Source organism: Narcine bancroftii, chromosome 5 (genome assembly GCF_036971445.1).
Source record: "Narcine bancroftii isolate sNarBan1 chromosome 5, sNarBan1.hap1, whole genome shotgun sequence".
NCBI classification, from domain to species: Eukaryota; Metazoa; Chordata; class Chondrichthyes; order Torpediniformes; family Narcinidae; genus Narcine; species Narcine bancroftii.
In genome coordinates, this window is record NC_091473.1 from 14,278,744 (window position 1) to 14,306,687 (window position 27,944).

General features: G+C 46.0%; 1 protein-coding gene and 1 long non-coding RNA gene across 10 annotated transcripts in view; one reads left to right on the forward strand and one right to left on the reverse strand.

The window, feature by feature from the left end:
• parp3 (poly (ADP-ribose) polymerase family, member 3) overlaps positions 1–27,944 on the reverse strand; it is a 158,145-nt gene that overhangs the window by 86,110 nt on the left and 44,091 nt on the right. For 3 of the 9 annotated variants that reach the window (XM_069936852.1, XM_069936851.1, XM_069936853.1), the window contains exon 12: positions 11,604–12,172. The exons of 3 other annotated variants lie outside the window; for them this stretch is intronic. In XM_069936852.1, coding sequence (XP_069792953.1) covers positions 11,862–12,172 — 311 coding nt within the window. In that variant the 3' untranslated portion in view covers positions 11,604–11,861. Of the gene's footprint in view, positions 1–60; positions 294–11,601; positions 12,173–27,944 lie in introns of those variants that run through there. 3 more of the 9 variants (XM_069936857.1, XM_069936854.1, XM_069936850.1) reach the window with 3 other exon arrangements.
• On the forward strand, positions 19,096–26,055 carry LOC138763150 (uncharacterized). The gene is made up of 3 exons (XR_011357349.1): positions 19,096–19,179; positions 22,616–22,643; positions 23,585–26,055. It is a non-coding gene; the product is annotated as an uncharacterized lncRNA (long non-coding RNA).

Consider the following 27,944-nt stretch of genomic DNA (forward strand, 5'->3'; position numbering starts at 1 on the left):
GTTGCGTTTATTGTCCTCTGATTGCACGAGTACTTGGAGCAAAGTATGCAAACACACAACCAGACATAACACCCATAGAGACAAACAATACATATGCAGGACAAGTATTCATGGACAGTAGAGACCACCTCACTGACAAAAGACAAAGGAGGAAAAACCCAACACCCAGCCCCAACCCACCAATTTTCCCTTGCAACCGCTGCAACCGTGTCTGCCTGTCCCGCATCGGACTTGTCAGTCACCAACGAGCCTGCAGCTGACGTGGTCATTACCCCTCCTCCATTAATCTTCGTCTGCGAAGCCAAGCCAAAGAGAGAAGATATAAATAAATATTGTTTCGTCAATCTGAGGAACTCGGATGGTTAGTGTGAGCAGTTCCTTTGGTCATTTACATATCATCAGGGATGGTGATGGAGATGTCAGCAAAGAGAAGGGAAATAAAGTTATTCTATCCAGGTAACATTCTGAGGTTCCCAATGCAATATAATAGTGATAAGCTGACAAAGGGTACTTCGTGATGCTCCCAAGACTCTCCACCAGGTGGCACCAACAGACAGTGATGAGACAGTAGTGCGTCTCCCCCCAGAGGAGAGAGAACTGCAGCCACTCACCCACAAGAAGTTGGGTGGAATCTGACCTGGTAAACCAATCAGCAAGGAGTTTTATTTGTCCAGGTCTGTGATTGAAGGGCAGACCTTTGGAATTTTAGCTACTAAGATCATGCAACACAAATGTCCAAATGCAAAATGATGGAAATCTGAACATTGGCAGTGTTTAAGAATGGTTCTGCTCACATTTACCAGTCTAATCAATTTGTCATTTCACCCTCTGTTTTATCTGCACTATTGTCCCCTCTTGTCATTTAATCTCCCTGATCCCACCATTCTTGGGCTTTCCTCTCCTATTTGGCTACATCTACCCTCTCACAGTTAATACCTCTGCTAAATCTCATACAATGAGAAAAGCAAACATACCAGGCCATCACACTAATCCTCACTGCTACCCTGGTAACTCACAAGTAATGCACCTCTCAAAAGCTCCAATGGTCTTGTCACCCTCTCTGAAGGTTGGTGTGTAGAAATGGTTGCTGAAAACCTGGTCATGTTTGGTGTGTGGGTGGTGTAGGTGGTACACAGTGTATTGTGGCCCATGGGTATCCCTGCGTATCAGTTATTCAATAGACCAAAAGTAGCCCTGAGCAATCAAAGGTTTTGCAGTGTTATCCAAAATTCAAACAACAGGCAAAAAAATTGAGGAAAATAAATAGGTAAAAAATACAGAAGTTTAAAATTGATGCATCTTGCCAATCATGCAATGCACAATCTCGAGTAACTCGAGAAAACACTCATCCGGCATCTACTTACCCATAGGTGCTAGATACCAGGGGTTTTACTGTACCTGTAAAGGCTTGCTTAAATTAGTGCCATCACTTCCCATTGTAGGCCATCCAGCAATGTTTATCAATGGCTCGATTGGCCCAGTCCTATTTAGGTTTATGTGGTTTGTCTGCAATGTTGCTGAAAGTCCAAGATATTTAAATTTATCATACAGCATGGTAACAGGCCCTTTCTGCCCATGAGCCCATGCCGCCCAATTACACCCAATTGACATATAACCCCAGTACATTTGAACAGTGGGAGGAAACCAGAGACCCCGGGGAAAACCCACGCAAAGGTAGAACATACAAACTCCTTAAAGACAGTGCAGGATTCAAACCCTGGTCCTGATTGCTGGCACTGTAATAGCATTGTGCTAACCAAGCCGTCCCTAATGGTCCTGCAGGGAAACATGGGATCTTGAAGACCCAGCCAATCACACTAAGGGATTGTTAAATTAGTGCAGGCACTGAGAATGATGTGCAAGTTAGACAGGAAGGACTCTACTGCAAATCATGTCCACAAAGAGAAAGGAAGGATGGCACGGGGAGAGCAATGTTATTACAGCACTAGGAACAGGGGTTCGAATTTGAATCCTGCACTATCTGTAAGGAGCTTGTATGTTCTTCTCATGACCTGCTTTCCTCCCACGTTCCAAAGATAGACAGGAGTTTGATAAGTTAATTGGATTTAATTGGGCGGCATGGTTTTCATGGGCTGGAAGGACCTTCTATTATGCTTATTGTTAAAATTTTAAAATGTAAAAGTAAGAACAAATTAACATTTTAAAATTTCAACATTTAAAATTTAAAGAAAAAAAATAAGAACAAATTAAAATGTTTACATTTCACTATCTCTAAAGCCTCCAGCAACTAATTCCCGATAATAAGCAGATATGACAGATTTGGAACATGGGCTTGCAACAGTGTGCAGGCTCTCCTGTCTTGAGACTGGATTAGTCATTCCACAGAAACCACGATGTTATTATACACTTTCAAACATATTGATTAACATTTTGAGTGTGTGGGGGTGGGAGGGGGGTGTGGAATACACTGGAAGTGCTGTATATTAGAAAATGTTTATAGCATAGTGGATTGGGATTGTGGCTCTTTTTCTCCCTGTGGAACTTTGGTGAAGATGATGGTGCCCTTTTTACTTTCACCCTTTAACCACCCCTTGTCAATATACAGAAACTGGGATCATCAAAACCTCATGCAATCTTGACCTGGATCAGGAACGTCGGCTTGCTTTCAACCTGCTGGTGATCATTGCTCATGATGACAGCTATCGCTACAGTTCATCTGCCAATGTCACGGTGCATGTGACAGATGTGAATGATAATGACCCTCTTTGCATGCCTGCCATCTTTGTGTGAGTGTCAGTGATCTCTCAACGTCCTCAGCTCTCTGTGACTTTTTGCTGTCAATCCAGGAGGACAGGGCAATTGGCTATCAGACTCCACCTCCAACCTGCCAGTCTGTGGCATTAATCCCAGCTCTGGAGAACTGATAGCCTTATTCAGAGAAAAGACTCATCCTACTACCCTGCCCCCAACCCCCCACCCCCACCGTTGATTCACCAGTGTGAGATCATGCACCACCAGATCCAAGGACAGCTTTTTGCCCACCATTATCAGATACCTGAATGAACCAGAATATGAGTGCAGAGAATAGGGCAGAAGGTCAAAAGCATGATGCTGTGTGTCCAGAGTTTGTGAGGAAGGACAGGCAAAGGACAAAATATAAATGTAGCCAGTTAGAGGGATTGAAATGTGTCTATTTCAACGCTAGGAGTATTAGGAATAAAGGAGATGAACTTAGAATATGGATCAGCATGTGGAACTATGATGTTGTGGTCAATACAGAGACATGGCTGGAGGAAGGGCAGCATTGGGTGATGCAGGTACTGGGGTTTAGGTGTTTTAAAAGGTATAAGATGGGAGATAAGAGGAAGGAAGTGGGGAAATAGCATTATTGGTTAGGGACAGTATCACGGCTATAGAAAGGGAGGACTCTGCAGAGGGAGTGCTTACTGAGACAGTGTGGGTGAAAGTCAGAAATAGGAAGGGAGCAATCACTATATTAGGAATAGCCTATAGGCACCCAAATAGCTCTTAGGTCACTGAGAGATAGAGGGGACTGAATTTGTCAGGTGTATTCAAAAAGGATTCCTGACCACTGGCTGTGGTTGTGGGCTGAGCTGACAAGAGTGCTACACTGACAAAACAAGTGAGACTCTCTCATCTGGCAGGGAATGAGGAAGCAAGGCAAGATCCTGGAGCCTTGTTTGCACATAATTTTTCTTGAGTACAGTTTTTTGCACTACCAATAAGTAGAAATTCTGCCTGGCCTGCAGGAAAAAGAATCTCTGGGTTGTTTGTGATATCATGTTTGTACTTTGACAATAAATCTGAACTTTGGAGTGTATCTGACGAGTAACAAAGAGGGAATCTCACTGGCAGCTGAGAGATGTTGAATTCAGTTCTCAACAGTCAAGGTTGAGTGCTCTCAACACCAGTGGGACCCAGGAAATATCCCTTAAATATTCTTCCCTCTCTGTCTCTCACCAGGACGGAGATCCCAGAAACAACTCCTGTGGGCTCCACCCTCTTTGAGCTATCGTGCAGTGACCCTGATTATACCAACACAAACCTGTCGTACACTATTGTCTCCAACAATATCTCCAAATTCAAGTTCAAGTATGAAGATCACAGTGTGAAGGTAGGAGAGTGCCCTGGAGATCGAATACCATCCATGCAGACAACAGACAGGGGAGAGGGGTGCAGGGAAACCCATGACTTGCTGCTGCATGTGGGAACACACTAATGTTCACAGAGAGGTGGGCAGCCCTCACAAGTGCACAGAAAGCTACTTCTACCCTGGGGGAGACATTTTGTGATGTGTCTGTATTAGGAGATGGCTCCCTTTGGCAAAGCCCTAGATGGCTGACGGGACATGAGGGAAGGGGAGGGGCATTCGATTTCTCCTGTTCTGGGCGAGCAGGACCTGCAAACTCCTTTGTTCCCAAAGGGCAGACCAATCACTTGAGGACAGTAAATGGGGTGGAGGGCAGGGCACCATGGCCCCTCTGTGTGGAGGATGTAAAGAAATACAGCAATGGCTGCCCATGAGTCTGTGAGCTCTTGGTCACATCGAACTGAGCTGCCTGGTCCCTTTGAATGGTGCCACTGGTGGAGCTAGTCTTCCTGCTGGTGGGACAGCAATGGTTCTGATCATTGCGGAGTTACTAGAGTCATAGGTGGAGTTTGTACAGCATTGAAATGGGCCCTTTGGCCCAATGTCCATGTTGACCAAAGAGTCTTCCTGAGTTTATGCCATTTGCCTTGATTTGGCTCGTCATGATTTCATAGACTACATTATCTTTATCTCCAGGGAAGACAGTACCAGCAAATCCACTGCCTGCTTGTAACTCAGCCCCTCTAGTTCCTGTGTCATCCTCGTGCATCTTTATTGCACCCTTTCTAGCTTTATGGCATCCAGAATGGCACACCGTACTCTTAGTGCAGCCTCACCAATATCTTTTACAGGTTGTGAGAGGACATCCCAACTCTTGGATGATGCTCTGCCTCAAGAAGGCAGCTGCCCTCACAAAGGACCCCCATCACCATGGTCTTCTCGCTACCACCTCTAGGCAGGAGGTATGGAAGCTTGAAGTCTAGCATCTATAGGTTCAAGGACTATTATTATCCAACAGCTACCTGTCTTGAACCTCCCCTAACTAACGTGACCATAAACTCCTCTGATATCACAAAAAGATCTATCTGCTCAGTTGAAACTTCACCTTTTTCTTCCTCCACTAACTGCAATTGAGAATATTTATCCTTTTTAATTTATTTTTTTGTATGTCTTGGCATACTGTGATAAATTAATGTATACTATTGTAGTTGGTGTATCATACATACCTACATGGATGCAGCAAGTAAGAGTTGTGTTGTACTGTGTATGACAATAAGCTCTTGCCCCACAATTGGTACTCAATGCCAACCCCTCCCTCTTCTCCTTCAGGTGAATGAGAGCCTAGATTACGACTCTGCTGCTGTGGCTACCCTGGACTTCCGCTATACTGCTGCAATCAGTGTGGTGGATGGTGCGGTGCCTTCACGGACCAGTAAGTCCTGCTGTCTCCGAGGGTGGCTCAGCTGATCTCGCGACAGTGCCCACCTATCCCGTCCTTCACCTCCCCGATCCTGTCCTCCCTTCCTTGAACCTGGGGCACTCCCCACTTGTCTGGGTACCTGCACGGTAAGATGCTGCTGGTGGCCAGACTAGACTGGAGTGCCACTGGTTCATTGTGTTGGGACAAACCCCACCCCCCTGTCCTCTGAGCTGAATCTGCAGCACTCCCACCACACAACACATTCCTTCATCCAAGCTTGAATCTGCACAATGCTACAGCATTAGAACAGGCCTTTCAGCCCATCAAGTATGAATCACCCATCATTCATGAATCACCCATCATCCATGTACACAAATCCTATGCCAATCCCCATTTCCCCATCGACATTCTCTGGATTCTTCCACTCACCTGGGGCCAATTTGCGTCGGATAAATTAATTTCCCATGCCTCACCATCCCAAATGGGAGGAACTTCCCACCCCCGCCACCCTGCACCTCACTCCATGGTCACAAACTCTAGACAGATGACACCTGATGTCAGGATTGAATCCAGGTCTCTGATGCTGTGAGGCAGCCTCTCTACTAGCTGCGCCACTGACTTAACCCTCTACCACCAACCCGCCAAAACTGAAGGACCAGATGATACTATTCTGAGCCAAAGTTGAACCTGCCAGGACAGAACATCCTCAGAATCAGCACTGGGAGCTGATTGTCCCCAAAATCAGCCCTGGGTGCTGGGCACAGCTGCCCTCAAAATAAAACACCAGGTACAGAACCAAGATGGTTGTTTGCTGAACATCTTTAGATGGATCTTGGAACTCACATTGGAACTCACAGAAATGGAGAATGGTGAGGCATAAAGTCACCCTCCATTGCATTCACAGGTGGGGAGTCACTCTTGCTCCCGATAGCCACCCTGATTCCCACAAAACACTGGAGAGAAGATGGAGCAAGAGTGCATCATCAGTAAGTGTTACACCATCACTGAGTGTGCAACATCGATGTGAATGGTGTACCATCAATGTGAGTGTTGCCCATCACAGAGTGTGCGCCATCAGGGCGAGGGCTGCGCTATCACAGAGTGTGCGCCATCAGGGCGAGGGCTGCGCTATCACAGAGTGTGCACCATCAGGGCAAGGGCTGCACTATCGCAGAGTGTGCACCATCAGGGCAAGGGCTGCGCTATCACAGAGTGTGCGCCATCAGGGCAAGGGCTGCACTATCACAGAGTGTGCGCCATCAGGGCGAGGGCTGCACTATCGCAGAGTGTGCGCCATCAGGGCGAGGGCTGCGCCATTGCTGCGAATGTTGCATCATCAGTATGAGTATGAATTATTATCAGACCAAATGCTGTGGAGGAAAAAGGGGATCAGGAAGGAAAGATTGGATTAATAGACAAGGGGAAAACAATCCAATGAAATCTAACTGCTATAAGTCTCATAACCTGCTGGAATAAGACTCAGCAGTTAAGTTTTTTTTAAGATGAGTCCGTGCTGCCCAATTTACATCCCATTAACCTACACCTCCGGTATGTTTCAAACGGTGGGAGGAAACAAAACCAACACAGACATGGAGAACGTACAAACTCCTTACAAACTGCTGGCACTATAAAGACATTGCACTAACCCTTAGGCCAACCATGCCGCCGTAAAAGTTGTTGCTTTTCCGGCAAAGACTGATTCTCACAAAGGCCGTGTAAGCCTGATGCCATTAATGCAGTAATGTGCAAAGCAAATAACAGTTCTTAAGACATCAAGAAAACTTGGGAGGATGTATTTGCCAGGATTTATTTACCTGCCACTCATGGTTCATTGAATTTCAGACCCACTTTACATTTAAAGTGTTTGCAATATTTTATACCATCCTCCCCGTTATTGTTCCAATAAGAACCATCTGAAGGCTCTGGAACACAGAGTACGCCAGGACTGGGGATGTGTGTGGCCAGGGAAAGGGTTAACCTCAGCTCTGCCTTTCCTTTTCAGCCACCATCTCACTACTGGTGACCGTCACTCAGGTCAACGAGTTTCCTCCTGTCTTTCATGGCACCAGAGTGTTCTTGGTTCCTGAGAACAGCCCAGTGAACACGCGGGTGGGTGTGGTGAATGCAACTGATGCCGACTGGGTCTACAACAGCTTACGGTTCGCCCTGGTGGGACATGATCCGCCCACCTTCTACATCCACCCTTTCACTGGTTAGTGGTGTCCATGGAGGTTTGGGTCAAGGGGGTGAATAGAGGGCTGGGTGCACACCATGTCTCAACATCACATGGAATCAACTAGCAAGGAAACTAGCGCTTGCCCGGAGTTGAACAGGAAGAGCTTGACAAGCAGTGAGGCACCTTTGCAGTGTGGGAGGTAAACATTTCAGCCAGTGTGTGCACAAAAAGAACCAGTGAGAACCAATGAGTCTGGTGATCTGCTTAAGTCATAGTGATGGCTTTGATGGCCCCTGTTCTTTCTTGAAACAACTTCATGTGATGGGAGCTGAGGACTCAATCCTGGTGTCTAGAACCCTGAGATCCACTGGAGGTTTCAGTCTGCATGCCCCTTGACCCAAATTGCTCACACTGACCAAAATGTCACTTCAACACTAGTCCCACTGCCTGTATCCATTTAAATCTATCCTATCCATGTATCTGTCCAATTGTTTCTTAAATATTGCAATAGTTCCTGCTTCAACTACGTCCTTTGACAGCCTGATCCATATACCCACCACCCTCTGGGTACAAATATTTCTGTTAAATCTCTCCCCACTCACTTTAAGCCTATTTCCTATGGATTCCTCTACTCTGGGCAAGAGTCTCTATTCATTCACCTGATCTGTTCCTCTCATGATTTTGTATACATCCCATGCTCCAAGCCTGCTCAACCTCTCTTTATAGTTCAGGCACTCGAATCCTGGAAATATCCTCATAAATATTTTCTGCACCCTCTCCATCTTTCCTGTAACATGGTGACCAAAACTGAACACAATGCTCCACATGGGGCCTCACTAACATCTTATACAACTGTAACATGACCACCTAATTTTTATACTCAATACTCTGACTGATAAAGGCCAATGTGCCAAAACCATTTTTGACCACACTGTCTACCTGTGATTCCATTTTCAAGGTACTGTGTACCTGTACGCCTAGATTCCTCTGATCTGCAACACTCCCCAGACCCGTGCCATTCACTGTGTAGGTCTTACTTATGTTAAACTTCCCAAAATCCATCCCTCACATTTCTCTGTATTCCATCAATCATTCCTCTGCCCACCTGCACAACTGATCAAAATCCTGTTGCAATCTTTGGCAATCATCTTCACTATCTACAATATCTTTTACGTTCGCATCATCTGCAAACTTACTAATCATGCCATGTACATTTTTGCCTGAATCATTGATATGGATGACAAACAGCAGTGGACCCAGCACCGAATCCTGTGCACACCATTAGTCACAGGCCTTCAGTCCAAAAAACAACCTTCCATTGTCACCTTCTGCTTTCTTCCATGAAGCCAATTTTCTAATCATTCTGCTCTCCCATCTTGGATCCCATGCAAATTAACTTTCCAGAGTAGCCTACTGGGTAAACCTTATTAAATGCCTTGCTGAACTCCATATATATGTCTACAGCCAGTGGAGCTTTTGAAGAGTTGTTGGAAGGGTTGGGTATCAAGTAATTGGCATCAATGGCAGGGGCCCAGGATCTAACTGGGTGACAAACCAGGTCAACGCTGTGAATTCTGAACTAACAACAAGGTACTAGAAACACTCTGCAGGTCATTCAGCATCTTTGGAGAAAATGGCTGCAGGTAGTTCTGTTTAACTGAAAAACAAATGAAAGCTGGAGATGTTGCATTCCAAAACAAATTACAGAAAATGCTGGAAATACTCAGCAGGTCCACGAGCTGCTGTGGAGAGAGAAACTTGTCCATGTTTGGAAACAGGAGTTCTTCTTCAGGAAGAGCGAACAAGCTCTTACTTTCTTCACAGACACTGCCTGACCTATTGAGTGTTTTCAGCAGTTTCAGTTTTTATTTCAGAACTGGTTGCTGCCTCATGTTCCTTTGCCCCGGTCTGAAAGATTTATCTTTTCTAGGCAATCACACGATACAGTTTTGTCCTCAATGCCGTCTGCCTCTGCTTTGTGTTCACAGGTGAAATCTGCACATTGGTCCCACTGGACTTTGAAAGGGTGGATACCTATATGCTTACAATCCAGGCTGTGGACATGAATTATGATATGTGGTTTAGTAGCTCCCAACAGAAGACTAGCTATGCAGAGTACACCATCAATGTCAAGGTACAAGGGAGAGCATGGGGAGTGACGTTGTGGGGTGTGATAGAGTGAGTAACTTGTCTTGTGAAAGGATGTGTTGGAGAGGAACAGAGATCAGGGACATGGGGGATCCAAGAGGACAGAGATCAGGAGTAATTCAGGAAGACAGATAAGGGGCCTGGGAGAGGAGGACAGAGGTTGGGGTGCAGGAAGATCCAGGGGGACAGAGTGACAGATCAGGATGTAGGGGGACCCAGAGGATGAAAGATCAGGGAGCACAAAGGGATCAGAGGGAAACAGACATGGGACTCAGGTGGGCACGGAACAGGGACACAGAGCAGTCAGAAACTAGTGAGTGGCAACATTAACATTACCCAGATTCAGATTTATTGTCATATACAACCCTGAGATTCATTTTCTCATGGGCAAGGCAGAATTACCACTTTTGGCAGTGCAAAAAAAAAGCCTGACTCAATGTACACATGTAAACAATTAGAGAAATGTAATCAAACTGTGCAATACAAAGAAAAAAAAATCAATAAGGTGCAAAAGTAAGAGTCCTTAAATAAGTTCCTGATTGAGTTTGTTGTTGAGGAGTCTGATGGTAGAGGGGTAGCAGCTGTTCCCTGAACCTCGTGATGCAAGTCTATGTAGTACTTGTACCTCTTTCCTGATGGTAGCAATGAGAGCAGAGCATGTGCTGGATGGTGTGGATCCTTGATAATTGCTGCTGCTCTCAGATGGGAGCATTCCCTGTAGATGTTCTTGATGGTGGGGAGGGTTTTACCCGTGATGTCCAGGGCTTTTCACTTGGGTGCATTGATGACCCCATGCCAAACCATGATGTAGCCAGTCAGCACACTTTCCACCACACACATCTGTAGAAATTTGCCAGGTTTCCGGTGTCATACCAAACCTCCACAAACTCCTAAGGAAGTAGAGGCACTGACGTGCTTTCTTCACTATGACATTTGTGTGTTGGGTCCAGGAAAGATCTTCTGAGATCGTGACTCCCAAGAACTTAAAATTTGCTCACCCTCTCCACCCCCAATGATAACTGGATCATACATCTCTGATTTTCCCTTCCTGAAATTAACAATCAGCTCCTTGGTTTTGGTGACATTGAGTGCAAGATTGTTGTAGGTGCACCATTCAGCCAAGTTTTCAATCCCCCTCCTGTATGCTGACTCATTGCTCCTTTTTAATACAATCCACTACCAAGGTATCGTCAGCGAACTTGTTGATGGTGTTGCTGTTGTCCTGAGCCACAAAGTTATAGGTGTAAAGTGAGTAGAGCAGGGGAGCTAAGGACGCAGCCCTGCGCCGCTCTGGTACTGATGGAGATTGATCAGGGAATATGGAAATGTTACAAGGAAAACGTCCAAATTTTAATCTAGTTTCATCAAAACAGAAAGGAGCCTTCTTTACATCAAAGGATTTGGTCCAGAATATACAGTAATCCAGAGAGGGGAATATTTTATTCAAAGAATTTATAGCGGGTTCCCTATGTTTGTTTCAATGTTCCAGGAGGGCCAGCAAAGAGAGGTGGAAATTTGAACCTCTCTCCACCTACAAACTTTGCTGCCCCCAATCTTCTAACCTGCAGCTCAGCTCCCAGAGATAACCCAGCCTGCGTGGACAATCCTTGTGCGTCCATGTGCTGGGGTCTCCTCCGCCATCCTGCCCACCTCTGTTCATGAAATTTGGCCTGATAATGAGATTAGACTGAGGTATGTTCAAGATTTAAAATTCCTTTATTATCATATAATAATACAGAATATATATTACACAAAATTGCCTCCTGCTGCTGTAATGCAAAGAGTTGCCATTAGTGTTGCCCAGTGCCCCTGACAGTAAGAGAGAAAGAGAAGCAAAAGAGCGTCCCTTCAGAGTTACTGAGTGTCCATGGATTCTCCTGCAGCCGCAGCCTCTGCAGCTGCACAGACTCCTGTTTGATTCATCAGCAACCCGAGCTCCAGATGCAAACCTCCGACGTGATCAAGAAGTCTTCTGCACCCGAAGGCCTTCGGGAGCCCTTCTTACCCTCAGTACTATCTCAAATCCTGGTTCTGATACCTAGTTCTCATGAACCAATCTCCAGCACCCTGCAACCCATGCAAATCCCTTGACCACAAGTTGTCCGCAGACAGTGCGAGTCCTTCTGCCGCTGAGCCCCTTGCAGATCTGGTATCATCATCCCCGTTGTGTAGGGTTGTCTCCTCTGCTTCTCCTTCTCAATGGGGAGGGAGGGGGTGGCACACAGGTGTTCTCCCTGCCTCTGATGCCGTGTCGATCTGCTGCTGCCTGGAGACTGCAACCCCTCGCGGCCGCTGCCACGCATAGGTGGTGCCATCTTGGGCACAGACTTCCACATCTGCAGGATTTTACTACTACCTGCATCACGGAAGCAATTAAATATACCTGAGTACTCACAAACACCCATGAGCCCAATGTTCCAAATATATGGTGCCCTGAAATGAGGGGACTATGTATAAAAAGTGTAATTTATACATGGTCAATCCAAAATATATACAAATAACCTTGAAGAAAATCTGGAATGTGTGCTTTAATCATATGTGAATTGTTTGATTACAAACTGTGGAGCACAGGCAAACCAAGGAAATAAAGCATCTTTGTCCCAAACATTGTGGAGGGAAATGTATGTAACTACAGTAGTATATATTTAAATTACCACAAATGCAAGGCAGAGAGATAATAAATAACTAAGGATAGATAAATAAATAAATATTCAGTTTAATTTAGTGCTAGAAAAAATTTAGCCATGTAGATAGTATTTTTGGTGGTGCCAGGGTAGTTTACAGAATTGGTAAGGGTAGAAAAGAGAGGTTCAAGAACCTGATAGCTGTCAGGTAAAAGCTGCTCTTGAACCTGGATGTACTGACTTCATGCTTCTATATATTTTGACTGAAGGGAGCAGTGAGAAGAGTTTGTTTCCAAGGTGATGTGAGTCCTTTATGTTGTTGGCTGCTTTCTAGAGACAGAGCCTCACATAGATGTCTTCAAAGGATGAGAGTTATCCCATAGTGTGGGGAAGAGCAGGCTGATATTCCCGCGACTGTGAATGGAGACCTTATTGAAGTGTTAAATGATTTGCAAGGAACAATTTCATCTGATAAGAAATAATGAGCAAGGATCAAAACATAGAAATTAGAATTAGTTCCAGATTAAATCAGGAAGTACTTTACCACAAGAAACCTGAACCTCTGTCCCCAAAAAGTATCTGATCCCAGGGAAGAACAGCTAAAATCTTCAAAGCCACAGGTGGTTTCTTTGTGTTGGACAGGGTTATCAGTTGGGGTGAAAGCGAGGCAGTAAGAGAAAGCAGGAGACAAGCGACTGCAGATGCTGGAATCTCTAGTAAAAACAAGCTGCTGGAGGAACTCAGCAGGTAGAGCAGCATCAGTGCAGGGTAAAGGAAGTGTGAAAAGATTAACCATGGTCAAAAGGAGAAGCAGAACAGATGTGAGGGGCTGAATGGTTGAGTCTTGTATTTATTTCCATTTTATTTCTGACTGATGAAGGGAAGGAGATAAACCAAAGAACTAAGTTCCCTTCTATTGGTGTTCAGTTCCCAGTCTCCGAACACCCTTATGTGTGAGGTCTCAGTTTTCCAGTGAGGAGCTGCTTGATAGTGATCAATATTTTGCAGGTGCTTCTCCACATTGAACCCTCTCCTGCTCTGGATGAGGTCAGGAATGGCACCTAAAGCCTCCCCAAATCAGGCTCTCCCAGCACAATCCTGGGCAGGGAAACCCAGGCTCCTCCACTTGTCCTAAAAATAGCCTGCTCAAATTCAAGTTCATTATCATACATACCAAATGCAGTGACAGAGGTTGTTTGCGAGCAGTCTAATGAGGCATTTTATACATAGCAAGACACAGTCTAGAAGTGCAGAGAGAGATCAGTTGGCACACAGGAAAGCAGCATAATTTTAACTATTTTGAGGATCAGTCAGGAGTCTGATAACAGAAGGAAATAAACTGTCCTTGAATCTGGACATTCGGAAGAGGCAATGAGTTCTGAAAGATATACTCTGTACTTACAGAATGTAAATGACATTCATCCTGTCTGCAGCCCTCCCTACTATAAGGAGACCATCTACTCTACACATGCGGACAACATCCCGATCGTTATACTATCCTGTACTGACAGGGACTCTGCACATCTCATCTACAGTATAGTTGGTGGTAAGATCTGTTTAGACTAAGACTTTGCAGGGACAATGCTTGGTGATCTACAAGCTTCAGATAGTATAGAGAGCTTTATTATTATTTATTAGGGTGGCGCAGTTAGCTCAATGCTATTACACCGCCAGCTATCTGAATTTGAAACCACTGCTGTCTGTAAGGGGGAAAGGAGAGCAGATTAGCAGAAACCGGAGAAGTCAATATTAATGCCATCTGGTTTCCACGAACTGGCTCTTCACTCCCTTCCCTCTCTATTCATCTAGCCATCCCTCCTCTCCTTGCTTGCTGCTGTGCCCTCCCTCCCTTCTCCGCCTATTGTCTCCTCCCTTTACGACAATGCTCCTTCCCCTACACCTTTCCCCTTACCTTTTTATTCGGATGCTTGCCCACAATTTTCCGAGCATGGAACGTCAGTTATGTATTTTTATCTTAGCTATAGAAAAGGGCATTGCTTGACCTGTTGAGTTTCTCCAGCATCATGTGTTTTTACTTCAACCACGGTGTCTGCAGACTTTTGTGTTTTACTACTGGTCACATGGGTGTCTTTGGGTAGAGCGGGCTCTTGGGCTGGAAGGCCTGTTACTGTGCCGTATCTCAAAATTAAATTAAAAAAAAAATGATTGTACCACAGCAGTTGTCACAGAGGTGTACAACACAGTCCTTTTGGCCATCCACATCCATGTTGACCATTGTATTTGTCCATACAGGTCCTGTTTACCAGCATATGTACTGTGGCCTTCTATGCCTTGGTGATTCAACTGCTTGTCTAAATGCTTAAGTGTTGTGTTATCATGTGCCACCATCATCTTTATGGGCAATGTGTTCTTGATTCTGACCACCCCCTGTATGCAAACCTTAATTTGCCTTAAACCCATGCCCTTTTGATTTACTCATCTGTTGTGGGAAGAAGATTCTGACTACCTACCCCATCTACTCATAAATGTGTCCACTTTTATCAGGTTACCCTTCTGCCTCCTTTCACTCCAGAGGAAACCAGGGCAGCCTTATAACTGTAATCCTCCAATCCCTGAACTTGCTTGGTGAATCTCCTCCACACTCTTTCTATCCTTCCTACAATCTGCACACAGCAATCCAACTGCGGGTGAACTAGTCATTTGAGACACAGGTTCCTTCCCATCACCCTGTTGGGGAGGTCAGTTCGCTGGCAAGGCTATAGGTGAAGGGTTCCAAACCTCCTCTTGTCTGAGACTCTAACGGCTGAAGGGTGCCCCCTGTGGGAGATCCTGTCTGCCACAGATAACCTGCTGGCATTGGGCTGCACCATTCTCTCAGGAGCCCAAAGGAGGCCATCCTTGGGTTATGTCGACTACGCTCACCTCTATGTGAGTGATACACCATTAATTACTCAGACTGAAGTAGAAACCAATAGGCTTTTATTCGCTAAAGAACAAAGGTACATCCATACTATTCAACTGTCCTGCACTGGGAAGGGGGCTGTGGAACAGTCACCTTTATACAGGAGCCTGTGGGAGGGGCCACAGGTACAGCCAGCCAATGGGTATGCCTGACAAGACAAATCATCCAACAGTGTTTATCACAGTGAGATACAGTTGTCCACAGATCAGTGGGCCCACTGTGACTGCACTCCAAATGCGAAACACTTGGGTACAAACTGAAAAGGATGTCGAAGGAGCTACAGAAATGCATCTTTCATTCTTACTGGGGAAGCTTCAATTCTCCCTCTTTTACTGACTGAATGGAAACCAACAGCCTATCTTACGAGGGCCTGAGAGGGTTAATTAGGCTATAGACTGGGTGCTATGTTGTTGCTTCTCCCTCCTCTACATGTGGGCAGTTGCTCCATCTTCCTATCAGCAGGGATTGAATTCCTTACTTCACTATCACCCCACTAAACCCTTTCCCCCTGTCTGTCCCAACAGGGAACATAAATAGTCACTTTATTTCTCGTGGAAGTGCCCTGTTCTCTCAGAACTCCTCCTATAACATGGAAGGGATTTTCGACCCAACAACCTTTCAACTCCTTATTCGGGTCAGCGACATCAGTGATGCTGGTTCGAAGCTTCAGCTCAGCACCACAGCCACCGTCATTGTCCACGTCATTCCATGGACGACCACGGGGTCTGCCAGCACTACCCCGTCAGATGTAAGTGTGAGGGGTTAGGGTGGAGGCAGGTTGGACAGGTGAAGCTTTGGTCAGGAAAACCAGGAATGGTGTAGTGCCAATGTGAATATTGGGGAGGAGTCTATGTCCGAACCTATGGTTCACAGAGCTCCATTCCCAGGGCTTTCTTTACTGCACCTGTGGGTCTAATGGATGGAAATGGCTGATTTTGATAGGTTGGGATTTCTTACTATTGAGGGATGACCCAGATGGACCTTGATGCAGTGATCTGATGTTGTAGTGTTAACTGGGGATCACGTGGCAATCGTATACCGGGGTCAGGTGGCGATTGTGTACAAAGGTCATGTGGCAATCATTTACAGTGTTGTCCTTCCAGTAAACAGTCTGCATCAAGTGTGCATTGCACAAGAGGAGCATTGAAAAGCAAAATCTGCACATGAAGGAAACCTGGAGTAAGATACTGGAAAGAACTCAGTAGATCAGGCAGCAAGTGTGGGGTCAGGAAAGACCAAGGATTTGCATTTCATGTCAGAAAGGGGGTACATTGACAGGTGTGGTCATGCTGGACAGTCCCAAGGCACTGCTAAACCAAGCCAGTCACAGCCTGTACAATCAGCCTGCCATCTGTAATCAGTTGACACAGCGCATGTGGATTTTGGCATCAGTGTCACAGGGTGTTGGGAGTGACTGTATTCAGTCAGCTGGACACTGGTGATACATGGTTTGGGTCACTTTGGGGCGAGTTGGAGTCAGAAGGAACACACGATAAAAACAATGGTTAGCATAGCAGGTAGCACAATGCCTTCACAGTGCCACCGATCGGGACCAGGGTTCAAAACCCATGCTGTCTGTAGGGAGTTTGTATGTTTTTCCTGTTCTGCGTGGGTTTTCCCTGGGGCTCCGGTTTCCTCTAACCCTCCAAAACATACGGGGTATTACTTGATAATTGGGTGGCATGGGCTCGAAGGCCGAAAGGGCCTGTTACCATGCTGTGTGTTTAAATTTAAAATTTATAAATTAAAAAATTCAACAGGCAGACGAGGGAGAGACCAGTCAGGAGAGGAGAAGTTCAGTGTGGAGTGCGGTTCACCTATTTGCACTCTCGCTTGCAGGCACCCATCCACAAGTTGGTGACTGTGCTGGACCATTACTGGAAGCCAAAGGCATGGTTCGTGGTGCTGCTGACATTGGTGTCAGCATCGTCTGCCCTGGTTCTCTCACTGCTGCTGTGGAGTTGTCTCTCAAGGTCAGGCTCCATCATACATGGGGGTGCGGAGCTCTGGGGATGGGTGGTGGGGGAGGGGGAGATTGATTTGTAACTGGAAGGCACATAGTGCATCATATTCTATGAGACAGTTAACATCTCAGAGCATGCTCTACTGTTGCTTCACATATAGGAAACTCCCAGAAACCACAGATTAAAGAACCCACACTCCCTCAGTGTATCCTCTTATGAACCTACACTCCCTCAGTGACCCTCTGAAGGACCACACTCCCTCAGTGACTCTTCCTACAATCCCACACTCCCTCAGTGACCCCTCTTACAAACCCACACTTCCTCAGAGACCCTCTGAGGGAACTACACTCCCTCAGTGACTCTTCCTACAAACCCACACTCCCTCAGTGATCCCTCTTACAAACCCACACTCCCTCAGTGACTCCTCTTACAAACCCACACTCCCTCAGTGTATCCTCTTATGAACCTACACTCCCCCAGCGGCGTCCCTCTCACGGCCCCACACTCCCTCAGCGGCGTCCTTCTCACGGCCCCACACTTCCCTAGCGGCGTCCCTCTCACGGTCCCACACTCCTCCAGCGGCGTCCCTCTCACGGCCCCACACTGCCCCAGCGGCATCCCTCTCACGGCCCCACACTCCCCCAGCGGCGTCCCTCTCACGGCCCCACACTCCCCCAGCGGCGTCCCTCTCACGGCCCCACACTCTCCCAGCGTCGTCCCTCTCATGGCCCCACACTCCCCCAGCGGCGTCCCTCTCATGGCCCCACACTCGCCCAGCGGCGTCCTATCTTTGTGTCGTCAGCAAACTTACTGATCCAATTTACCACATTATAATCCAGATCATTGATATAGACAACAAACAACAATGGTCCCAACACAAATCCCTGAGGCACACCACTAGTCACAGGCATCGAGTCTGAGAAGCAAACATCCACTATCACTCTCTGTTTTCTCCGTCATAGCCAATTTCAAATCCAGATCACCACCTCTCCATGGATACTTAGTGTCTTAACCTTTTGAATGAATAAAGAGCAGGTTGGACAATGTGCTCCTGGTTTGGCTGACACCTCTCCATGTAGTATGCATCTGCTCCAGTTGACTCTGGTGTGGACAGAGATGTATATTACCTCTCAATGGTGCCTGGCATTGGGGAAACATCAGATTTCCTAAAGTATCCAGTGTACAGAGCTGACTATTCCAGTTTCACCTGAAGGTAATTTCTAGCAGGACCCAGCACACACTCTTCTGGGGGAACTCAGTGGGTTGAGCAACATCAACAAGAGAGGAAAGAATATTTAACTTTTTAAACTGAAGCCCTTTATCAAGACTGGGGATGGGGAGAAGTGAAGCTGGTGTAGAGAGGGCAGGGTGGAGAGTTGGGACTGGGGCCCCTGTCCTGTTTACGCCAGCTTCTCTTCTCCCCAATCCCTAGTCTCTATGAAGGATTTTGACCCAAAATATCCACCAATTAATTCTCTCCAACAGAGGATGCCCGACCCACTGGGTTCATCTAGAAGATTGTGTTTAGCTATAGATTCTAGTATCTGCATGTGTTTCCTGCATGATTCACATTGGACCAGTTCTAAACTGGACCACTTAGTACTCAATGCATGGGGAACACCATCTAATTTCTGGTCATCTCAACATTCTGCATCTTGAGTCAGGCCAGCCACAAGTCTTGCTCCTCAGGAACCATTTAAATCGTGTGAAGCAAGTGAGGAAGAAGCACCCATTAACTCTGCAATGCTTCCTTCCTCAATGTAGATCGCTGCCCAAGACTGAAGCACAGAATGGAAATGAAGCTGAGGACACCAAGAACAAGGAGCTTGTGACAAAAAGCCCACTTGGCCTGGTGAGCAGAGGGGGGAAAGTGTGTTGTTAATTTATCCATATGTCTATGTGAGTGTGTGTTTGAGAGCGTGGGTGTGATTGTGTCCATGAGAGTGTCTCTGAGAGTGTATGAGTGTGAATTCACAGTGTGTTTGTGTGAGAGTGCATGTCTACAATGGTGTCTGTGAGAGAGTGCAGGAGGATAGCTGTGAGTGTATGTGCATAACTGTTAGTGAATGATGGGGATTCTGCTGAAGTGTTTGTGTGAGAGAAAGAAGTAATCTTTGATCTTCCATGATTGATGTGTGAAACCTGGTGTGCAGTTTTGATTTTCTGTGTGAAACTGTGTATGTGAGAAAATACAATTTAATGTATCTCTGATAGTGTGTGTGTATGGGAGTACAACAGTGTGCAAGACTAGGTAATATACACATACAAATACCAATCAGTATTTGACAGTATCTGAGTCTTGTCAGTGTATGTGAGAAAGAATGTGTTAGAATGTATGAGAGTAGGTGGATGTGTGAAAGTGTGTCAGTGACAGGGTATGTGTGAGAAAAATAAATGTGTGTGGCGAGAGAGATTGAGAGAGAGAGAATGTATGTGTATCTGAGGGTTTACAAGTTCATTGGCACCTATAAATACACCAAATTCTTACTTGCTGCAGCCAAACAGATACACTGACTACAATGGTACAAATTAAATTGGAGCCGGGTAGCTGTTGGAGAAAATCTGTTCTTGAACCCAGAGGTGTTGGACATCGGGCTTCTTTCTGTACCTTCTGCCTGAGAGTAGCAGTGAGAAAGGGTTGTGGCCAGGGTGACTGGAGTCCTTGATGATGTTGGCTGCCTTCTTCAGGCAGTCCCTCACATAGGTGCTTTCAATGGACAGAAGGTCAGCACCCATGATGAAGAGGTCCTTTAATATGTGGACTCGTAGGAATTTGAACCTACTAATCCTCTTCATGGTAAGAGAGGGTATCTGGGGTTGAGAGAGAGTACACATGTATTTGTACAAGAGTGACCGCCTATGTGTTTATGATGGCATCAGTGAATGCATCTACAATGATGTTTCTGTGTATGTAAAACTCTGTGTACAATAGTATATGTATGTGTGTGTCTCTGAGAACATGTATGTAAGGATATGTCAATGAGTGTGTACAGGAGTGGATGTATCAGTGATAGTGACTGTGCAGGACCCTCAGCCTTTGCCACAGAAGCATAAAAGTTGGAAATGACCAGGAATGAAAAGGGAACAGCAGTGGTTTCTGCTAATTGTGGAAGAGGTGCTGTATCCAGCTGGGAGTTGAACCTATTTCCTCTCACTACTGTCAATATGTTCCTCCTCACCTTGAACATGAAATGGGGATGTGCCTGTTCCTGTGTTTCTCCCTCTGTCAGTAGGTGTGTTCCAGTACTTCTACCTCTGTTGGGGGGGGGGGGGTTTCTGCATTTCTCCCTCTGTTGATGGAATGTGCTCTTGTGTTTCTCTCTGTGTCAATGGTTGTGTCTATTTTTTCCTTCTGGGGGGAGGTATGTTTCCCTGTGTTTCTCCCCACGTCGGAGGTGTGGTCCTGTGTTTATACCCACATCGGAGGTGTGTCCCTGTTTTTGTCCCTATGTTGGAGGAGTGTCCCTATGTTTATTCCTTTGTTAGGGGCATGTTATGTGATTCTCCCTTTGGCAGTGGATGTATTCTTGTGTTTCTCCATCGGGTGTGTGTTCTCGTGTTTCACCCTCTATCAGGAGTGCGGTCCTGTATCTTGTTCTATAGTTGGGAGTGTTCCTGTGTTTCTTCCTCTGTCTGCACTGTACCCTGTTTTTTTACCTGTGTGTGTGTGTGTTCCTGTTTCACCCTCTATTAGGAGTGTGCCATGTCTTTCTTGCTCTGTTGTGTGTTTCTGCGTTTTTTCCCTCTTTTTGGGATGTGTCCTGCATTTCTCCCTCTTTCGGGCCTGTGTTCTGCATTTCTCCCTCTGTCGGGCTTGTGTCCTGCATTTCTCCCTTTGTCGGGCCTGTGTCCTGCATTTCTCCCTCTGTCGAGCCTGTGTCCTGCGTTTCTCCCTGTCGGGCCTGTGTCCTATGTTTCTCCATGTCGGGCCTGTGTCCTGCATTTCTCCATGTCGGGCCTATGTCCTGCGTTTCTCCATGTCGGGCCTGTGTTCTGTGTTTCTCCCTCTGGCAGTGAATATGTTCCTATGTTTCACCCTGTGTCAGAGTGAGTATTCTGAGTTTCTCCACTTGTCAGGGGTGTGATGTCATGTTTCTTCCTCTATCGGTGCATATGTGCCTGTTTCTTGCTCTGTTGGGGTGTTTCTCCCTCGGTTGGTGGGTGGCTCCTGCGTTTCACTCTCTGTTGGACATGTGTTCCTGTATTTCTCCCTCTGTTGGGGCCATTCCTGTGTTTGCCCCAGTGGTGTATCTTTGTTTTTCTATCTGGGTTGATGTCCCTGTGTTTCTTCTGTTGGGTGTCACCTGTGTTGGGGTGTGTCCTGTGTTTCACCCTCTGTAGGGGTTGGTCCTACGTTTCTCCATCTGTCAGTTGTTTGTCCCTCTGGTGGTTGATATGTTTCTGTGTTTCTCCCTGTATCGAAGTGTATCTTGTGTTTCTCTGTCTGTCATGGGTGTGATCTCGTGTTTCTTCCTGTTGGGGGTGGGGGAGGTGTGTATGTGCGCACATGTCAGTTTCTCTCTCTGTTGGGGTGTGTCCTGCATTTCTCTCTGTTGTTGGGTAAGTCCCTGCGTTTCTCCTTCTCTTCCTCTATCAATGGTATCTCCCTGTTGCTCTCCCTGTCAGGAGAGTGTACCTATTGTTCTCCCCTTGGGAATAATTGTCCCTGCATTTCTCCCTCTGTCAGATGTGTTCTTTTGTTTCTCCCTCTTTTGGGGCATGACTTACGTTTCTCCCTGATGCACATTTGTTCCTCCCTGTCAGTGGGTGTGCCCTGCATTTTTCCCTTTCAGGTGTGCCCTGCATTTCTCGCTTTCAGGTGTGCCCTGCATTTCTCCCTTTCAGGTGTGCCCTGCATTTCTCCCTTTCAGGTGTGCCCTGCATTTCTCCCTTTCAGGTGTGCCCTGCATTTCTCCCTTTCAGGTGTGCCCTGCATTTCTCCCTTTCACGTGTGCCCTGCATTTCTCCCTTTCACGTGTGCCCTGCATTTCTCCCTTTCAGATGTTTGTTCCTGCATTTTTCTCTGTTGGGGGTGTGTATCCTGTGTTTCTCCCTCTGTTGGTTGGTGGGTCCTGTGTTTCTCCTTTTGTTGATAGTGTGTCCATGTTTCCCTCTGTTGGGCGTGTGTTCCTGTGTTTCTCTCTCTGTTTGGGTGTGCTCCTGTCTCTCTCTCTCTCTCAGTGGGCATGTTTCTGTGTTTCTCTATAATGGACCTGATATGGGGATCTACTGTGGGAAGCAGCTGCAGCATGGACAACTATTGATAATTTTTTGCTTTGTTTCCACAGCAGTTTGATGGTCAAGCAGTCGATTCAAGTAAGTCTGGAGTTGCTTGTCTGACATTCTCTAAATTAATGCATTGAAGTTTCAGGGTTTGAAACTGCAAAGGAACTGGTTCAATGATGGGAGGTTTGCCTGGTGCAGCATGCGGTGTTGGAGTATACATGAGGATACAGAGTTGGTGTGTGTGTGTGTGGATCAGAGGCTTAGTGGTCTTATGTTGGAGTTGTGACAGTATGCATCTGAAAAGGTGGGGAAATCCGAGACTTTACAGGGCATGGGAGGCAATGCCTCTATTCCGTTGGGTGGGGGGGGGGGGGGTGGGGAGGAGAACAGCTGCCAATCCACAGGAGCTAGTATGCAGATCATTGGAATGATGGAGGTCTAGAAAAAGTCTAGACCCTGAGGAACAGTGGTGAATATTATGGGATGCAGCAGGCCTGAATGTGGAAAATAGATGCAGTAGCTTCTGGGAACATTTGCTGGATTGAATGGGGAAGGGAGCCCATGTGAAACATGGCATATTGGAAGTGATAGACCACAGGTGTGACAGAGTAAGTCAGGGAATCTGGGGAAAAAAGGTAGGGCAAAATCAGGGTCTTTTAAGAGGCATGGAATTTGGATGGGGAGAGAGTGGGGGTACGGGATTCGGATGGGGAGAGTGGGTAGAGGGGAGTTGGGATGCTCTCAATATCCTCTTAAGGTTCTCAAGACCCTCTCCTCACTTGACGACCCACAGCAGATCTTCTGCAGCGGATGTGGAGGCTGTCAGTGAACATGTTGAGAGGCATGGATCAAAATGGTAGGTCTGTCATTGGGTGGAAGCCAGAAGATTTTAAATGACCCATGATCTAGTGGTGCAAGGCAAAAGCAATGGGTGTGGGAGAAGTAACAGAATGGAGGACAGTCAGGTTATTGTAACCTAAGCATCAATGTGTATGTCTACAGATCGCTGAAAGAAACATTTCCCTTTCCAGGCTCCAGAAGACAGTACCTCTTCAACTCCAAGAGTGGTGCACAACGCTGGGTGTGAGTGAACTGGAGGCCCCATCAGGAGTCCCTCCATCTTCAGATCACACACACTGGGCTTGTCTTTGTTATTTTTCATTGTATTGTGACACTATTCCTGGAGTTCTTTTGCTGTCGCAGAAGCTTAGGTGATAGATAACATAACTTGCAAAAACCATTGAGAGGCTGAAGGAACCCAGCAATTCAAACAGCAGCCATTGAGAGAAACGATCACTCAGCATTTTCTCCCCATGGATGCTGCCTGACCTGCTGAGCTTCTCATGGTTTGCTCAATTCCAGAATCTGCCATTTTGTGCTTCTCCATTGGGCTCTGTCCATCGTGTTTCACTCCTGCCTGAGTCACCAATCCTACCTGGGGCCCTATCCCAACATTCCCACCCTACCCTCTTTGCACCAGCTTCTCTTCTATATTTTCCTAGTCTCAACAAGGGGATTCAGCTCAAAATGTCAACCATTCTTCTCTCACTGATGCTGCTTGAGTTTCACCTCAGATTCCAGCAGCTGCAGTCACCTGTGTCAAAACTGTTATGTCCCACCACAGTGACCCTTAGCCTCAGTGAACAGCAGCATCTGCAAAGGCAATCTCTGTCACCATTACACATCTATTGCATGCTCTTTTAGTGGACTGCTTACAAATAATGGCTTAATATGAAATAATTATAAATCTTTCTTCCTGCTGGTTGTCTGGACACATTCACTTTACACTGGCCATTGAGGTTATTATAAGGGAAAAGAATGGAGATAGAGAAGGAATAACTTCTATTTTGGCAGTCTCCAGGTGTGCATACTTCCCAGTATTTGTAGGGCTGAAGGGTCATGTGGACAATTTCAACTCGAGAGGGAAAGGTGGTACAGTGATTGAGACCTGCATGGCTATTAAATACCTGCAGGTTTAAGATTGAGAAGGGGCAGAGCTCTGCAGTTTGTCTTATCTGAAATGGTGGTTACAATTACACAGGATGTACAGTTCAAGAACAGGGCATTTATCCCACCCAGTCCATGCCAGCCTTACTGCAATCTCCTCACCTCCTTCCACCATTAAAGCACATAGAACTTTCCATTCCCTTGCTCACCTCCTTGTCCAACTGCTCCTTGAATACACCTGGACAGTTTGTTCCAACCCCTCCCTATGATGACCAGATCCACAATCTCTGAAGCTAATGCCTCTTGTTAAGTTTTTCCAACATTTTCTTTGTAAAAACTCCAAGAATCCTGTATGCCTTCTCAGGTGAAAAAGCCTCAATCAGAGCATCTCTTCCCTCACATTCCTGGTATCATCCCTGTTAAATCTCCACTGCACCCTCTCCAGCACCTACTTTTGTCTCCTCATAATATCGGAACTAGAACTCCATACACTCTTTCAAATGTGATCCAACCAAGGTTTAGCAAATATCCTTACTTTTCTATTCTCTCTTTCTCTCTATGGAAATAAATCCTAGAGTTTGATTGTTTCCTTTATGGCCTTGCTCACATGAGGTGCAACCTTTGGTGACTGGAACATTTGTAGTTCCCGACTGTTGCTCTCCCTTGCACCTCCCCATTCTTACAATAAAAAAAATGCCTTCATCTGCTTTAGACTTCATACAGATTACACTGGACAATGAAGATATCGCTTCCTGGGTTTATCTTATAGATTTTGGGCTGCTGATCACAAAAATCACCTGAAAATTTTCCTCTCATGTACTATTTTTCAGATACAACCAATTTTTGTGATTACCTGTCATATTTTAAGTCTACTTCAAGCAGACAAAACCATGGAGTGCAACATGTCATTGAAAATTCATTTTCTGCATTCGCACTTGGGACATTTTCCCTGCTGAACTTAGTGCAGTCATTGATGACTATGGTGAAAGGTTTCACCAGGATCTTGCGACCATGGGAAAATTCTATCCGGGCATCTGGAATCCATCAAAGCTGGCTGACTATTGTTGGACACTGACGGAAGAGGCATACTCTCCCATCTTAGCATCTTGGTGTGTTATGACAACTATCCCATGTTGTAAACTATCCCATGTAAAGCACTCCTCCAGCGGGGGTTGAAAACTACCCAGCAGATTATCGGCACTCAATTGTCCACTTTTGAGAGCATCTATCAGAAGTGCTGTCTGGGCAGGGTGAAAGGTATTATCAAGGATGCATTTCACCCAAACTGGACCTTTTACCCTTCTTCCATTAGGTAGGTGCTAAAGGAGCCTCTGCTCCTGAACCAAGAGCTTTGGAAGAGCTTCTTTCCCGGGGCTGTGACCCTGCTGAACCTCACATCCAAGTGCTGAGTAGTATTGTACCCATATTTGTACTGTCAGTATTTTTACACTTGGTTGTTTACTGGAGAGCCTGTTTATATTCAGTTATTTGTAAATAGCCTAATTTTTTTGCACTCCTGGTTAGATGCTGGTTTCATTTAATTGTACTTGGCATAATGACAATAAAGTTGAATCTAATCAATGTGTCAGCATCATTTTGCGATTAAAACATGCTAAATTCAATATGTTAATGATTCCCAACTTCCTACATGATACAGCAAATCTGAAATGATCTGTGTTCAGCTTGAATTTGTCTATCATAATCCCCAACTTTATTTTAGAAAGCAAACCTTTTAGGGAAAAAAATTGTTCAGTGTTATTGTGCAAGTTTATTAATGACCATTCCTCACAGTTTGCAAATATAAAAACTGTCTTCTTGATTCCATTGTTTGTGAAGAGCAGTGTTCCCAACACTGGGCCATGAGGAAAACCAGCACACACATTCAACCACTGAGAATAGCCACCCTAACTACCACCAACTCTGTTCCTGTCCCAGAGCCAGCAAGTAACGCCGGGGACTACATCCCCTGCCTCAACCCAACCCCACCTCCGACTACCTTAACTTCACCATTGATGTACAATCTTTGCACACATCTATTTCACACCAGGAAGGTCTCTTGGCCCCTTGTTGCTTTCTTGAACAGCAATCTGTTCTGTCCCCCCTCTCCCAATATTCTCCTTCACTTGGAAGAACATCCTCTCCTTAACAATTTAAATTCTGTCTCCTCCTATTTCTTCTCGAATTAGGATGTAGCATAGGCACACATGTATGGTTCCCAAATATGCCAGCCTTTACATTAGGTTTGTGGAACAGTCCCATTCCCCAACTCTACAGTGAAACTGCATTGGTGCCACCTCCTGTACCCATGCAGAACTCATCCATTTCATTAACTCTAGTTGACAACTTTTACCCTGCTGTTACATTTACATGGACAGCTTACGACACATCACCCTTTTCTCTGGACCTCCCCGTCTCCATCTCAGGAGAAAAGGTATCGACAAATGTTTAATGTAGACCCACTGATTCCCATCACTACCTGGACTATACCACTACTCCCATGGTGACCAAGAATACACCCGAACTCCCATAGTGATAGTGGCTTGGCCTAATCTCTGATTTTGATCTGGCCTACACCCCAACTCCTACAGTAACCTAGACTACACTCGGACTTCCACAGCAATCCAGCCTGAGCCTTTCTTCAAGGTATGTGAAGAAACACAGCATCTAAAACTCTGAATTAAAGGAGTGGGGGGGGTGGTGGTAGGGGGATGAGGAAAGAATGGAAGGGGGAGGAGTACAGACCAACAAACAAAAGGATTTAATTGGATATGATTAGGAGGTGAGAATTGATTTATGCTCTGTGAAAGGGAAGAGAGGCAGGGATAAAGATTGGGAGGGGAGTTTTAACAGAAACCAGAGATGTTAATGCAGGCTCTCACCTGCATATCCTCCATTGCCCCACATCTGCCTGGTTCTGCCCCCACATGCAAGAAAAACAGAATTCCCCTTGTCCTCACTTACCAATCTCCAGCTTCATATCCTCAACCACCGTTTCTTCCACCTACAATGTGATACCACATCAGACACACATTCCCTCTCCTGCAGGGACAGCTCCCTCTGTGAATCACTCATCCACTCCTCTCTCCCCACCTTCCATTCCCTTGACTGCAGGAGATGCACTGACACTTCCTCCCTCACTGCAATTTGGGGCCCCAAACAGTTCTTCCAAGTGAAGCAACACTTGTGAATCTATGGGGATCATCTACTGCATCCGGAGCTCCCGCTGTGATCTTCTCTACATGGGATAGACTAATGCAGAGTAGGAGATCGCTTCGTTGAGCACCTCGACTTTGTCCGCCACAATACAATGGATCTCCCAGTGAACACCCATTTCAATTCCCCATCCCATTGCTGACATATTTGTCCATGGTCTCAGGCACTGCCAGACTGATACCAATCTGCAAATTGGAGGATCAACACCTCATCTTCTGTCTGGGCACCCTC